This window comes from Manihot esculenta, chromosome 14 (genome assembly GCF_001659605.2).
Source record: "Manihot esculenta cultivar AM560-2 chromosome 14, M.esculenta_v8, whole genome shotgun sequence".
Classification (NCBI taxonomy): domain Eukaryota; kingdom Viridiplantae; phylum Streptophyta; class Magnoliopsida; order Malpighiales; family Euphorbiaceae; genus Manihot; species Manihot esculenta.
In genome coordinates, this window is record NC_035174.2 from 13698145 (window position 1) to 13714466 (window position 16322).

At 32.3% G+C, this 16322-nt stretch overlaps 2 protein-coding genes across 7 annotated transcripts in view; both read right to left on the minus strand.

Annotated features, from left to right (window-relative positions):
* The window catches only part of LOC110600111 (uncharacterized protein Cbei_0202), a 29309-nt gene extending 18031 nt beyond the window's left edge, over positions 1 to 11278 (minus strand). For 2 of the 5 annotated variants that reach the window (XM_043950218.1, XM_043950217.1), the window contains exons 1-14: positions 10769 to 11275; positions 10505 to 10567; positions 9506 to 9955; positions 7903 to 7974; positions 6581 to 6706; positions 6229 to 6441; positions 3703 to 3750; positions 3401 to 3562; positions 2799 to 2960; positions 2368 to 2461; positions 2176 to 2294; positions 2046 to 2090; positions 1556 to 1892; positions 1242 to 1456 (exon numbers count right to left, since the gene is read on the minus strand). In XM_043950218.1, coding sequence (XP_043806153.1) covers positions 1662 to 1892; positions 2046 to 2090; positions 2176 to 2294; positions 2368 to 2461; positions 2799 to 2960; positions 3401 to 3562; positions 3703 to 3750; positions 6229 to 6441; positions 6581 to 6706; positions 7903 to 7974; positions 9506 to 9955; positions 10505 to 10567; positions 10769 to 11104 — 2121 coding nt within the window. In that variant the 5' untranslated portion in view covers positions 11105 to 11275 and the 3' untranslated portion in view covers positions 1242 to 1456; positions 1556 to 1661. Of the gene's footprint in view, positions 1 to 1009; positions 1457 to 1549; positions 1893 to 2045; positions 2091 to 2175; positions 2295 to 2367; positions 2462 to 2798; positions 2961 to 3400; positions 3563 to 3702; positions 3751 to 6228; positions 6442 to 6580; positions 6707 to 7902; positions 7975 to 9505; positions 9956 to 10504; positions 10568 to 10673 lie in introns of those variants that run through there. The other 3 variants (XM_021736851.2, XM_021736849.2, XM_021736852.2) reach the window with 3 other exon arrangements.
* Positions 11279 to 11658: 380 nt separating this feature from the next.
* On the minus strand, positions 11659 to 15222 carry LOC110630657. 2 transcript variants are annotated; one of them, XM_021778174.2, is made up of 5 exons: positions 15020 to 15221; positions 14817 to 14873; positions 13580 to 13765; positions 13415 to 13454; positions 11659 to 11994 (listed from the first exon to the last, which is right to left on the minus strand). In XM_021778174.2, exons 2-5 carry the CDS (start codon positions 14817 to 14819, stop codon positions 11915 to 11917), a joined length of 309 nt encoding a protein of 102 aa, XP_021633866.1. In that variant the 5' UTR covers positions 14820 to 14873; positions 15020 to 15221; the 3' UTR covers positions 11659 to 11914. The 2 variants fall into 2 exon arrangements, with proteins under 2 accessions (XP_021633866.1, XP_021633867.1); XM_021778175.2 differs by lacking the exon at positions 14817 to 14873 and having other exon boundaries at positions 15020 to 15222.
* Between the last annotated feature and the right edge of the window lie 1100 nt (positions 15223 to 16322).

Sequence of the window (16322 nt, forward strand, 5' to 3'; positions counted from 1 at the left end):
ATATAAGAAAAGGATGCAAATAGCCGAAAGAGTAAAAGAGCATTTGGATTTGGTGGCCGAATGATGAAGACTCATGTGGAACACAATCATGCTGCTCATGCCCATGCACATGCACATGCACATGCTCTGTCCTTTTCTTCCTCTCCTTTCTTTTTTTTTTCTCTTGATATATATATATTATTGTCCCTTTTTGTTTCTCATGAAACATATTCATTATTTTCTTTTAAAATTTTTAAAAAATTACTACTTAATTTTTATAATATAAAAAAATTATTAATTAATATTTTAATTTTAAAAAATACATTAATATATCTTTAAAATTTTAAAAAATCTACTAATTAATCTTCTAATTAATTTTAGATGTTAAGTATTGAAAAAAAATTTAAAATATTTTTGATATGAAAAAATTAATTAATAGACATTTTAAAAATCTGAAAGAACAATTAATAAATTTTTCAAAATCATAGAAATTAAACAGTAAAATATTTAACAGCAAAATTAATAAAAGGACTAATTAGTATATATTTTAAAATGTTAATAACATTTTAATGTGTTTTTTAAAATTGAAAGACTAAATAATATTTTTTTTTTAAATCTTTACTTAATTACATGTCAGTTTGATCTCAAATTGATTCTCTGTTTTGATTCAACTTTTCTGGTTAATTTCAAAATTTCCATTTTCTCATGATATGCTAAATCCCAAGACTATCAACCACAGATTTTTTCTTTTTTTTCCACAATCGAAAATTTAGACATGAATCTACAAGATAAATGATATGCATTTAATTATTTAAACAAATTAAGCTAAGCATGAATTTATATAATCTATTACTAACAGTTATATATGTTTTTTTAAAATGAATTGAAATTATGAACTTTTTTTAATAAACCCTACTTGAGATTAATTTTATATTAATATTAAAAAAATACATTCTTTTAATAATATTTATGGCCACATCGTAAGGCTTTCTCATTTTCTCTATCAATTTCTATAATGGATAAAATAATATAAAGAATCTCACCCATTGTCATTTTGTTTGGTTTTATGGAAGATTGAAGTTTCAACAACAAAGACAACCCAAGTTCCAGAGCTACATGTTTCATGGTGACTTGGTTTTGGATCATGCAACTTTAACTAGGTTATCTAAAAAGCTAAAGCCTCTGCTTATATATTAGGCTTAATTAGTATATATATCCTCTGCTAGAGTTGTCTGAAAATCAAGTAGATCAAGCTTGAATACCTGAGTCTTCATTTATCCCTCTGCTGCTCTTTAATGGCTCCTAGGAACCAATTGGAGGATGACACTCGGGCAAAAATGCATCAATCAGCGTCAAAATGACCAGCAATACAGAGTGATACCTTACAGATGACAGACTTGAAGAACTATCTCATATTATCCTCGAACTCGAATTAACTCTTCCAACCACGTACCGTTAGAGCAGATATAAAAGCAAGCTGCACATACAGAAAAATCAAATGGCATGTCAACCACTAATATGGAAAATATTGAATATTCTTATAGTTTGAAGATTGGGAGTGTATGCTAACCCATACGTTGCTTTTCAAATAAATTTCACATAAAGATTGCTCCTCCTCGGGTTTTTTGAACTACTAGATACATAATCAGAACTTGTATCAGTGTAACACCAATAACTGTTTCCTAGTACTTGACAAATCCAACGCTCTGAGCCTTCCCCAAAAATTCTATGTCATTGAGAAGCAGATCAAAGTTTTTTGCCACGGCAAATCCTGCATGCATGCCATCAACTGCTGCGCTTATAATCCCACCAGCATAACCTGCTCCTTCACCAATTGGGTAGAGCCCTTTCAAAGATGTGCTCTCGTAAGTGTCAGTATTCCTAAGAATCTGAACGGGGGAGCTGGTTCTAGTCTAGAGGAAGAATGAAAATTCAAAGCAATTCTTAGAGACTGATTAATATAAGAAACTGCAATTAAAATCAAGGATGTTCCACACAAAACCAAATGCTCAGTTGTTGAGATATAAATGACATATAAAAAGGGGGGGGGGGAGAGAATGAGATACCTCTGCGCCATGAAGAAGGGCCTTGTTAGAGATAAATCCAGGTAACTGAAAATTAAAAGGTCCAAAGAAAAAACATAAGCTTACTGAGTAGAACTATGGGGACTTGCGAAAATTGAAGAGAAATTAAGACCTCTTTGTCAAACATTGAGATTGAATACTGCAACGCATCCGTTATGCGAGCAGGAAACAGCTCATGGAGATTTGCTGCCATTACTCCTAACCTATAGCTTGATGGCGGCAAGGATTTTTCTGAAAAAACAGGCAACTCAAGCTACTTGAAGTTCAAAAGTCACACGCTATGGAAATGAAATAACAATTTCACCTGACAACTTGTTTTCAAGAAAATCAGTAACTATCTGTGCAGGAACCACAAAGTTTCCACCTCCCATTACAGCTGCTCTTCGTTCAAATTCCCTCTAAAATAATAAGGAAATTATTTCAGGAGACAAGAAAAATGGGAAGTTTTAAACATTGATGTTAAAGTATTATAGTTTGAGCTGAGAGCAGATAACTTTGTGAAGAGGTTATTCCGTATATCATTATGGAAAGCAAAAATCTCCCAGAAGAATATCGGCAATATTCATAGAGAAACAATATTATTTATTGTTCCCCAAGTCACAGATAAATAGTATGGCTGCTTAGACGAAAAGGAAAAGTCTCCAGTCCTTATGGACCTAAAGTTGGGTGAGCAATGAAATTACTACACAAAAGTAAAATGAATCATGCATATTGAAGTAGAGTTCAGAAACATACCTGGAATTCAACTCCTGCAAGTGGCCCCTGGAAGTTCAATGCTTCAAAATCCTGCGTTGAGACAGTGACAACAAGTGCAGCATTTGCCCACTTAGAGTCACGACGAGAAAATGACATGCCATTGATGCAGAGTTCGGATGGGTCTGTACTTGTAAGAACAACCTGTGTTGATATATTGAAGCTTTCTTAATGGATATATGCAGGCAAGTTATATTAGCATTTAGCAATGATGATTTCCTCATTCAGCCCCAACAATATAATATCAGATCTACACAACTAGGCGTACCCAGTGCAAATTGTAATATAACTGTTTTGGATTGCACTGCAAAATATTACCCATAACAATATCCATCTGTTTAGTTCTTATTCAAAAACCTGAGGAACATAATCAAATATAAAATTCTAAAACTTTTCGGCTAAAACCAGTTTAGCTTCAAAGACATGGATAATAAATTGATATTTCTATACATATGAAGGCATGTACTTGTCAGTACAACAAGAACAGAAATAACATGACCTAAAGGTGGCATTCAAAAGAATAAACACACTTCAAAGTCTAGGTTTAGGGGAAAAAATCTAGAAGAAAAAAAAAAGAAGCATACCTGTCCACCAGGACACATACAGAAGGAATAGCAACTACGAGTTTTAGGCTCTAAATTTGCTGATGATTCCACATCTTCTTCACTAACATAACTAGCAATCTTGTAATCTGCTACTGGTACCTTTCCACGTCCTCTATGAACCTCAGCAGCCAAGCTGGAATACTGCACATTTGTATAAATTAAGCACATTGTAAGGGAAAAACAAAGAACTGACAGCATTAATTTTTTTACAAGGGAAACTTTGACGAGAGCAATTCATTGATCAATTTTTCTAACAAAAAGATAAGAGATGCATAGCCAACCTGTATGCTGTTTATTAGTTCTTGAGGGTGCTCAATTCGCAAACCAACCTATTTAAAGAAGCAAGGGTAAAGATGACAAAAAGTTCTCAAAACTAGAAATTAAGAAAACCGAGTTCAAGCACTATAATAAAGAATTAATCACCACATAATAAATTAGATCAAACACAAAATGAATAACTAAAAGAGAGCCAAAATTCATTAAGTGGACATTCATAATATAATTGCACTAGACAGATTCAATTCTCAACATAACCATCACAAATTGCATTTAGTTGCAGAACAGTGCCTTCATAGTTTGTGATTTTTCTAACTGTGCTAGCCAATATTCAACTGAAACATAAGCATGTGAAAAACACATGAACCAAAATCATCATTTGTGGAAAACCTAAATAATCATTTCTTCTCTTCAACAACCACCAAAACTACTTCTGTTGTGCATACCTTGACCTTGAACTTGAATGCTAAAGCTTTGCAATTAATCCTTAACCACAGATTAAGAATTCTCTCCATGATGTTGCAAGTATTTGTGAGCTATAAGTGTAAAAAGCAAATGAAATTTTATTTTGCATAGGTTGTCCAACCCCATTTTGGATGTAATGTAAGAGTGTATTCCTCAGAGACGTTCACGCTATTGCATAAAACTATATAATGACTTCAATATGCTAGCAATATGAATAAACTATTAAAAAGAATGTGAGTAAAAAATCAATCCAATATAAAGGGGAATAAAGTCATAAACCCATGGGACAATAATCCAATTTCAGTCATCCAACATAAAAAGGTTACCTCAATTATTTTAGGCAAATTAAAATTCTCAATATAACAACACAATTATATCTCTTATTTACTATTTTACTTGGAAACAGGTACATATCCGGTTGTCAAAAATGGGTATATATCCGATTGTCAGACTTGTGAATTTTCTAATAGAAAATATGGAAATATGGAACTAAATGTACACACGGATGCTTGAATACATTATATCTTTTAATTATTATATGTATTCTAAATCAAATGTCAAATTTATTTAATATTCAAAATGGACCTCTTCATTTAAAAGTTAGATACTTTTGAATTTATTGAAAATTTTTAAAAAATAATATTTGCATAAACAACTATTATTTTAATAAATTTAACATGTGAAGTTGCTTAGTTATCTTGAAAGTGATGGTGAAAATTTAATATTTAATTTATATTTTTGAAAATAGTTTAATTAATAATTTTGAACCATAGGCTAGATGTACTAGAAACTTCTTGGTGTTGTTAATAGGCTTTTTGTTGATGAGCTCTATGTATATTACAAAATCTCCAATGCTCTCCAGTTTGTTCGGCTCTTTTATATACTATTATTAATTGCACCAACATGCTTCTCTGTATTCCATCATCTTCCTCATTTTTCTGTTTCAATTTTCAACTCTTTGAAGAAAACTTCTTGGCTTCTTTGTCTATTGCAAGGTTCATCATCCCCCTTCTCAATTTAAGAGGTGATTTTGCTGGGATTTTTAGAGCTTTCTTCTCTTCTCAAATATTATGGTTTCTCAGCCCTTACAGGTCCTTTTCTGTTTGAGAAGAATAACAGTGCTCTGCTCTATCATGCTTTTCATCTTGAGAGAAAATATTGCTCTCTTAACTATGGTTTTCATCTTTAGAGATCTTTGTCACTCGAGTGTTCGCCTGCATAAATATGTGCAGGACACATTCCATGTCTTGTCCTGTCAACAAAGGTATGATATGGAAAAATGAAGAGTCGGAATATCGGAGCCTGTTTACACTGGATCACTAAAAGTGGGTTTCAACACAGCACCATAAGCTTTTATGAGTATATCAAAACTTGTTTCAAGGAAGAACTTCATTGAAGAATGAACAGGCATTGCAATGTTGCAAGCATCACCTTATCTCTTGTTAACAAAACTGACTTTGATTAAGCTCACCATTGTGACAAATGACCCATTTCTGCTCAAAAGGGAAACATCCCACGCAAAAAGCTTTACAGTTTACACCCCAATTACTTGAGGTACCCATATACATCAAACAGCCAGTACACCACTGTTTCATTCACATATGAGATGATATATGCGATACATGCAAAGCAATACAGTACAATACTACAATATGCAAATATTTTGACAAAATTCTGTTCAGTAGAAACTATGTTGCTTAGTTTGCCTTCCACTAAATCTAATAATTAAGTGGTCTCAGCAAGCACTTCAAGGATACCAAAATCTAAAAAAGAAGCAGAAAAAACACTGCAAACTGAGCTACATGGCTTAACCCTAACTCATTTCACACTCAGTTAACTATGAGCCAAACAGATTCAACATCTTATAGTTTTTATCAATAAATACAATCTAAAATGTTAATAATATTTGTATTAGTGTGGGTTCTAACTATTTATTCCATAATATGGCGCATTCCATTGGCAATGATATGTTGATAAGAAGTAGAAATATACATCTCTAGTAATAATGCAGCCATTATATGGTCATGAATGAAAAACATGATAGGGAAAAAATATTCCATACTCACAGCAAAATCTTTGGGGACCAAGTGAAAATTATGAGAAAGAAGCATTTCATATATATCACGTGCAGAATGCCCCACTGCCAGAATCACTCCATCATATCCCAACTTCCGGCCTCCATGCTGCAATCTGTCATTTGAATCAGAAACTTTTATCCCAACAACATGTCCATTCTCTATCATTAGATCATCTACCCTTGTGCCAAACTTTATAGAAACCTAAGGAAGTTGAAAAAGCTAGAGTCAGCAGCAAGATGAGATATAATATAGTGTTGTGGGTTAACAAAGTAAAAAACTCTAACAAATAAACATAATCAATAACTAGCTTCTGATAGAAAAGACTAGATTCTGTACTTACACCCAGCCTTTGTAGATGTTGCCGAAAGTTGCGGAGTAAGGGAACCAACCTATCTGTTCCCAGATGAGGCTTCCCATTAATTAAAATATTTTTTGGAGCACCAAAGTGAACTAATGTTTTCATAACCTGAGATGAGGAGAAAGAGGGACAGAGAGAGAAATGGAATAAATTTGAGACAATCCAAAACAATTACTACAAATATATTACATTTTAGGATAGGAATTCTGTAAAGGGGAAGCAATAACTCAACACGACTTTAAAACAGAGGAAACGAGAAAATAAAAAAAAGGAATGAGAGTGGTTAAAACAGGGCAACCAATAAGTTTGTTTTTTCTTTTCATTTCTTTGAGAAATTTATTTCTTTTATGGACAACAAAAAAAAAGAAGGAATGAGAGTGGTGAAAGTTTGGCCAGTTAATTTTAATTTTTGAATTAAAATGTGTTTTTAACGTATAAATGAATTTAAAAATAAGCAAATTGTTTGGAAAAATTAGATAAAGTAACTTTCAAGTGGTTTAGATGTGGTTAAAAGGTGTGTAAAAAATAATTTAATTTGTTAAAATGACAAAAAAGGATATATAATAAACTGTTTTAATTATCAAAATGAGGACAATGATTTTTTAAAAAAATTAGGAAAATATAGTCTTTTAATTGATGAAAAGAGTAGTTTTAAAATAAGAAGTCACAAGTAAGGGTTGTGACTTCTTACTTATTTCAAGTTATTTCTTTAACTTATAAGCCAAACTAAACACCTTTACTTATGACTTTTTACTTATAAAAAGGTTTGATCAACTTATAAGCCAAACCAAAGCCCTCTTAGAAACAGAATGGAAACTCAAATTTCATGTGAAAGAGCAAGTTATAAGAACATTGAGCTAAAGGTAGGTCCTGATAACTCTCTGCAAACACTAAGCAAATGATGTTGCAACTTTTTAAAGAAAAAAAAAAGTAGTTTACTCACACTAAAATGCAGCATTCAGAAGAGAAGTGTATCAAAAAAAGCGTTGCATTTGGCTATGTTGTAAGTTTATCTTGATCAGAATTGATAGATAAGCTTCATTGTAGAAACTTGGAATTAACAAGTTCTCAGCCAGCCAGCACAGTAAAACCGTGATATTGCTTCTAAGGGACTTTTATATTGAAGGAACATAACGATTGTGTGAATTTACAAAGACAAAAATCATTTTCATAAATGGCTAACTGCTGACCAGAAAAAAGAATAATATAACAAGAAGATAGTGGAATGAGAAATATGGTAGACAATGATGACATATCAATGCATTCAAGAAAAATTATATAATCACAAAGGGAATAGTTCTTACTGCCAAAACACTGTCACTGTTCCTTCCAATTCTAGTTACTAGCTTTCCGTCACTCCAAGTACCTGCACCACCCTGCCATGAATAAGTCCTTAAAATGACTTGGCAACTAACATATAAAGAAAACCCACCAAAATTATGTAGTAGCTAATAAATAAATATAATTTCACATTTAGAAATCAAAGAGGATGGAAAGCAGTGTAAGCATGAAAAAAGATAGGAGGTGGGCGGGGAATCATCATTATCACAGTCCATATTACAAATTTCTAATTATGCACCTGCACATCATTGTTTATCATAGATATCTATAATATTCATCAAACACATTTTAGAGAAGGACCATATGCATAGAGCCACCGCTAAACGAGTGGGCACTCTGTCATTAACTCAGCTACCTAAAACTTCACTGTTGAACCATTTTCTAATGAAATAGACACTAATTCGGAACAGAGGGTTATGGGAAACAGAACACACATGAAACTGAAGAAATTTAGTTCTGAAATTCTTTTAAGCATCAAAGTCAAATGAATTTCTATGGGCATTATTACAAAATTAATTATCTTTTAACTTTTTTCCAGATGATCAGTGAATTATTGAAAATTGAAAAAAAATTTCAAGAGTTAATTGCAAGTTTGCCAAAGGCATCCAGCAACAAACATGTCACCATATTTCCATAAAGGAACCCACATAAATGATTTTGCTTAGGGAAACCAAATCTTATTATGGGATTGTAAAGTAATCCCATTCTACCATTTAAAAGCAAAAGTCACAATTAGATCATAACATCCAATTTTACCATGAAACATCACATTAACAACATACTTTAGGGATAAACTAAGAGCAACCTAAAGTATATAAAACCCAATAGCAGATTGCTCATACTCTGTGCATATTTGAAATTTGAATAATGTAATAGGTCCTAAGAATTCCTCATAGTATAAAAGAATGTGAGAGCTAGTTTATTAGAGGCAAGCTCAGATGTCGTGGCAGCCAAGGATAGCTACAGAATTGTTGTACCTTGACCAAGAGACAGAACTTAAATAAAGGAATGATTTAGGAGGGGCTATATTATCCTTCTTAATTATCATGGTTGTGGCAGCTTGAGTAAGGTACATGTCTCCACATGGTAGAGCTTCATATGCTCCTACTTGCATGTGTCATCATTGTTATACTACCCATCACCCCTGGGACAGTGGCAGGCAACAAGACCTTAGGCGAGCCACATTTCAGGCAGATTTCTTCTATTAACAAGCCAATGTTGCACTGTCACCAAATTTTAAAGTAATGTGGCTTGGAAAAAAAATCTAAAGAATTAAAAAAAATGGCAACAATAGCAGTCAAGACTCCTGCTAATCCCTAAATTCACTTAACAGAATCAGCACATCAAAAAGAATATTTTGTTCAAGCTGAGAATTTATGGCAATGTACTAGTCATTAGATTAGCAAAAGCGATATCCTTTAAAGAAAATCAGCCTAAAGTTCAAAAGACAGTTTAGCTCAACAGGGGAAAAAAAAATTAGACAGCTTAAGCAACAAAATTGTATGCTTTACATGTGAGATATCAAAACAACCTTCAATAAGAGTTCTAAGTGAATCAAGATATAACCTCCCCAAAGCAAAAGTTGCTTTCTGATTCCAAAATTCGCCGAACCATCAAAGCACCAATGTCTCGCCCCCTTCGTTCAACTGGTTGACCTCTTTCTATTAAGGTAACATCTGCACCAAGTTCTGCAAGTACAAGAGTTGCAAACAACCCAGATGGACCACCCCCTACTACTGCAATTTTTGGCTTTTTAATTGTTGGGTTCTTGTATGTGTCTACAAAGCTGGCACCGATGCTATTTCCACCTTCTGTGGATGATTTTTGTTTATCAGCCCCGTTAGAATTGTGTATTATGCTGAGCAAATCACCTGAAGCTCCTCCTCGAGGTCTATATTCTACAAATCCAACTCTAGGCTCTAAATCAGAGATGAAGTCCCGAGTACGAGGCTCTAGACTAATAAGTTGACTAGCATCCATATCCACAGTATATACAAATCTGGGTTCCTTTAACATCTGAAAAACATCAGCAAAACAAATTTATTAGGCATAATAAACCACAACTTCTCTTAAATATTTGGGATACTCCTACTTCTTTAGTTACCAGCAGCCATTTATCCCAAACCAGTGCGTTCTTTAATTTGTAAGGTATCTTGCTCCTGTCTGCCCTCACTTCCGCAACCTATTGAATCCTTGATAGATAAAGTGCTATTTTAATTTTTCTTTCCTAGTGAATATTTAATTTTCTTTGCTAAAAGAAGAATTTTAGCTGTATTTTACATTCTAAATGAACTTCCCCATCATGTCATTTAACTGAATATTAATTTTTGAACTTCAAATGAATAATAAGGTTAAACCATGTAATATGATTAATTCCACTTAATACATAAAAAAGTTCTAACTTAACATAATTTATGGAGTATATATAATCACTTTATTCCAGCTAATCCTGTAAATCCTAAATTTTCCGACAACGTTAAATTGTACGTACTCATTTTCTTGATTATCCTATTTGACATATTTTCTATACTTTTAAAAGTATGTATGGAATTGGCAAGTAATAACCTTCCTGGCGTCGAAAGATTTCCTAATGACGGTAAATGCTTCTGGTGGAAGCATAGAAGCAACCTGGAAAATGAAAAGAAACAAAAAAGACTGATCAATGAGATTCCAAACGGAAAACTTCAAATTCAGCTCTGAAATATAAGAAACTCAAAAAATAGAAAACTATTACAATTTCAAGTGAGATTACACCAACACTCTCACGATTCAGCTAAGAAATTCCATCTTCCATAACCGAATCCAACACAAAAACCAAATTGAAATTACCGGAAACTTTATTGCTTTAGCAATCTCTTGAAGCAAACCATCGGATACGCCGAGAAAGTCCTTGCCAGGGTCATTTTGGACTGAAACAGCGAGCTTGGAAAGTCTCCAGATTCCGTCAAACTTGTTCTTGACATCGGAACTTGCTTCTTTACGCTTCAATTTGAGCTTCCTCTTCTCGGATGGGTACCTCTGCTTCCCGGTTCGCTTCGCGGCGCAGAGGATTTGGAGCGTTTGGGGACAGTGATAGCGGAGCCTCGAGTAAAGATAAGGGAGAACTGGGTGGGGATTTGGATAGGGTAGAGAGAGAGGGAAGAGTTTAAAATGAAGAAGCGACATGGTCTGAGAAGAAGAGCAGTTGGAGCTGCTGGGATAAGGGACGTTATACTTCTAAGACAGTGCACTGAACACTAGTTCACTATTATAAGGCCACGTTTGGTTTGAGAGCAAAGGAAGGTGACGGCAACGCAAATTAATATTATATTTCACTAATTTTTGTTTGTCTCAAATAGAATAATATATATATTTTTTAGTTTATTTTATAATTATTAATTAAGCTGATAAAATAAAACTTAAATTTTTTTTAGTTATTAAAAATATTTATTCAGTTTAATTTTTTTTTAACAACCATAATTACTTTCAATAATTTTAGTAAAAATTTTATTTAGATTATAGATAATGTTTTATTCAGATAATGTTTTATTTCTTAATATCATTAATAAGGTAATTATTTAATAAAAACAGTTCAGGTGTGCAATGCGACATTATCAAAATGCCACAAGACTTTTTTTCATAAAGTAGAAACATACAGTGACCCTAAAATGCGAATAATACAGAGAGAGAGAAAGAGTCATATATCATGATCAACCCAGATAAACTGTGTTACCCATCTGTTCAAGAAACTCATTTTTCACAATGTCCGTTTAATTAGAATGAAAGTTTCAAGCTTGCACTGTTCAAGAAACTCATTTTTCACAATGTCCGTTTAATTAGAATGAAAGTTTCAAGCTTGCACAAGAAACTCTCATTTCAAAGTTGAAACTATTAATACATATTATTGTGATACTAGAAAATCCAACAATAAACACATGAGAGCTATAGTATGTGTATTAGGCTTTAACTACATCCTGCAGCTATGCCTTCCCAAGGTCAAGGCTCCCCCATTCCATCTCGACTCTGGTAGAAATCATCTGGCTTTACAATATTGATATCCTCAAATTCATTGTCATCTGGTAAGGAGGGAAATGCATTAAACCACTAATACAAGCAACCATGCAAAGAATACAAGATGTTAGATTTCACATTTCCTTTTATGGGTAATCTTAACCGCCATTAATAATACAAGATATATCAATTTTATGGGCATGTTGATTTGGCTCTTGCCTTCAGAAGCATACAGTGGAGAGCAGAAAAGAAATCAGATTTCAATAAGAACAGTTCCTAACTTTAGTAGCTTTCAGAAGTCCATGAATGATTCATACATGGAGCATATATGCATGATGCAACTACTGGATGCCGACGATACTGTAAAAGGATTGATAAGCTAAGCACTTGTATAATGCACATTGCATTGGACAAGAACTCCATATCTATATGTTAAAACAAAGGGCTAATCACCTAGAAATTCAAAGTCTTGACCCCAATATACATTATGGAGAATTCTTCTTCTTGTTCTTTTTATCAAAATTTACAAATCTACTTCACTTTTGGTCCCAAATTGTCGATTATTACCACGCCCTAAAGAAGTGTGTGCCAAAGCACGCCCCAGATGTTAACATTTTATGCAGAAAACAACAAGAAGAATAAATGTATATAACAGGGCCAATAGAGAAAGTAAAATATTAAATTCTTTCTTTTCCTTTTTGACATATATATTTCATTCTAAAATTTAAGGGGTATTTTACCAAATCTAATCATTATTAAATTTTATAATAATTCAGAAGCTTTTCCTCGAATTTGAAGGTTTTATTGGAAATAAAATTCATAACTAGTAACCAGTTAAAAAAAACCAAGCACATTACTACATAAGAAGCTATTTTATCAGAATTCAGTATACAATCAGCAGATAAAACTACTACCCATTCTTGTGGTTCAAAAATCAACTTGATCTGAATGGACAGTAAAATCTACAGTAGAACATTGTTTTTCATTTGATTATTTGATAAAAAATAAAAAATAAAAAATATCTAAAATGGAACACCCTGATCTAAATGGACTGTAAAATCCTATAATAAAACATCATTTTCCTTTTATTATTAAGTACACAATGTTTTCTAAATTTGCCTCATTCAAGCTTTCCACAAGGCAATTCTTAAGCTATTTCCAATAAAATGAAGCATGCCTCAGGTAGGCATCAAAGCACGTTCATGTCAGTGTTGAAAACTAAGGCTCACAATGACTTCTACGATACTAATGGAAATCTGGAACACAACTTCTTTTTCATGTTTACAGGTTATTTAACCCTAAACAAATTCTCAGAAAAGCTCATGGAGAATTAGAAATTCCATTGCATTACTCATTTACTTTTCAGTCATATAAAATGACTCGTAAAAAGCTATACACATAACCAAGGCACATAATGACAACAAAATTATTTGGGACTATGCATGAACAGACATGAATTACAAGAGAAAGGGAAAGAGAGACTGCCTTTTCTCAAAGTTAAAGCCAACTTTGCGTCATTTTCAACCTGTGGAGAGACAGTGAATTTTGAAGAATGTCAACAGAAATTTAAAGAATTTCAAATCTCAAATGTCTACCAGAACATGCCTTTCCACTAATGAATATGCATGAACATTATTTCTAGGGTGGTACCTTTTGTTCTGCCAATGTCTTTGAATCCTCCAACACTTCCCCATTTGACAATGAGATGAGTCGCTGATCATTAACTGGCTTATCAATAAGGACTTGCAATTTCTGCTTAATCTCCAGAATTTTCTCAGTTGGATCACATTGGATAAAGTAAGTTGTCTTGTTACGCTTAACTCGGATGTACATAGCCTATGAAAATATTACAGTACAAATAAGTCCAAAAGCAGAAAGACCAGATAAAAGACAAAAAAATGTCATCGAATTGATTTCCTAATTCAATTCATTGTGAGGCATTGGAATTGGATATACAGGATGTAACAACAAACAAATACAGCTGAAAAACTAGCAAAAAGTAAGAAATTGCATCTCCACAGTCCACACAGGGATACTGTAGGCACATCTATTACAAAAAGAGGCAACCTAAGCTTAGATAGTGTTTTGCAATCTGTTTATAGATTCAATGAAGCAAAGACTAGCATGATTATGAACCTCCTAAGCAATAAAACATGAAGCGCCATTTAAGGCTTTCTTGGGCTTAAGCTTGACTTACAACAACTTATGATCTAGGAATATTTCACCAACCTCCCTCTTAGTTTGCTGGATGAAAATACTTCCCATGTTCTGAGGGTAATTACTTACGAACTCTTATCATTTTATCCCCTTTCCCACCACTCTCTCTCTCCCCCTCTCTCTCTTTCTCTCTCTCTCAAAACTTGCATTAACCCAATATAAATGTTGTAAGCCTAAATTCATCAGAGTTTCAGCATTTGCTGATTGCTTCTAAAATTTGCTGGTTTTGAACTTTGACAAGATGACTTTAGATAATCACACTTATGTGCTTCCATGAACATTCAAAATTCCAACCAACAATAACCACATTTCTAGTAACTAAAGAGATACTGCAGCCAAAACTGAAAACAATCTTTAGCTAAATCCAATAGGACCAATACCCATATCCAAATAAAGCAACTTCCGCACAGAATTCCTTTCATCTACTCATACCCCTCGCAGCCTAATGCCCCAAGCACATTCCTGGGTTTGATTCAATTTTTTACTATCAGTGTCTTAATTGACCAATCAACGAATTGAATAACTAAAGAAAATCAAAGATTTTACAACCAAATCTAAATTAAGAAGAGTTGACAACTAAAAAGGATTTTTTTTAATCATATAACTAAAATGGCATTAAAATACCAAGATGAGTAGAAACATAAAAGGGTAAAAAAAAAAAAATACTCACCATTTACACAAAGGAACTAAAAGAGAGGAGACGAGAAAAGGAAAAAAAAGTGACTTTCTGCAAAAATAAACATCAACAAGCATTAATCTGGATGTATCAATTGCCCAATTTGATCATAGAGAGGCCATACGAGTGAACAGAAAGAATTTCACTATCGGAGACTGATGGGAAAGTAAAGACGACAATCGCTAGTCGGAACGTACCTGATTTGGCCGAGGAATGGGAATCAAACTCGTAAACCGTGAACTCTGCTGCGCACGCTCTCACTTTCTCTCTATTTCTGTCTCTCTCTCTCTCTCGATCTCTCGAGTCGCAACAGATCTCTAGACGTTTGCAATACGGTAATAGCGCTGCGAGGTTGTCGCCGGCTGGGTTAGCCAATCGAAAAAAGCTTTACTCTGTTTGAAAAAACTTATTTAACAAAAAGAAAAATCATATAAAACTATTTAATCTATGTGCATGAAAAAAAAAACAATTAATTAGTTGAAAGGAAAACAAAATTCAATAAATTCATTTTATTATCATATTTAAATTGAAATTTTTTAAGTTAAAAGTTGAATTATTTTATTTTAAATAAAAAAATTGATAAAAAAATTGAATTTAATTGAAATAAAATTCTTGTAAAATTTATAATTCCAAATGAAGAATTAATTTTGAGAACTCTTAAATGTCTAAAAATTTAAAATTTTAGTTTTTTTTGTTAAATTTAGTAATTTTTTTATTAATTTTAGTCTAATTTAAAATTTTAAAATTTATTTTAGTCCATAATTAAAATTGAGATTAAAATTGCTAATATAAGTCTAATATAAAATAAATGTTAATATTATATTCGATATTATTGACAAATTAAAACTTTTATAATAAAAAAATTAAAATTTTTTTGATATTTATATATTATAGTTCAATTTTAAATTGTTATTTTAAATTATAGCTAATTAATTAATTTTAACCTAAATTATTTAAAATTAATATTTTCTTATTTATTATAATAAAAAATTAATATATTTTTATATCACTCATATCATATTTTAAAATATATTTATTAGTATTATTTATGAAATAAATATAATATTTTATAATTAAAAATATTATATTATTTAAAATAATATTGAAACTGATGACCGCTGGATTTCTTCACTCGGTTTTAAGCCAGACTCATGACAATAGCCCATTATGTGGAGACCCTTAAATCTTTCGTATGGACTCAGTCCGGCCCATTCAATCCTGAGACCGGATTGTTTGAATAAGTGGAAAATAGGAGAGAAAAAAAAAAGGAAAAAAAATACAAATTTTCTCTTGTTTTGAAGGAAAGAAAATAAAAAGGGAGAGGAAAATAAATAAGGGAAACTTTATATGGAGCTCATGAGAAACTTTCTCTTAAATTGGAGAGGATGTGGATAGTAATTTATTAAAATTATGTTTTATCATTATTTATTTTATCAATATATAGAAAGGGCAAAAAAATATTTTGTTATTAGCAAAGATACTTTTATCCTTTATTTTCTA

What these genes read in the sequence shown, in the direction of transcription:
- LOC110630657 (XM_021778174.2), bottom strand. An exon ending in AGACATTGGCAGAACAAAAG is followed by an intron (nt 13,455 to 13,579) that starts GTACCACCCTAG and finishes GTCTCTCCACAG; the next exon opens with GTTGAAAATGACGCAAAGTT. An exon ending in GGCTTTAACTTTGAGAAAAG is followed by an intron (nt 11,995 to 13,414) that starts GCAGTCTCTCTT and finishes CCTCCTTACCAG; the next exon opens with ATGACAATGAATTTGAGGAT.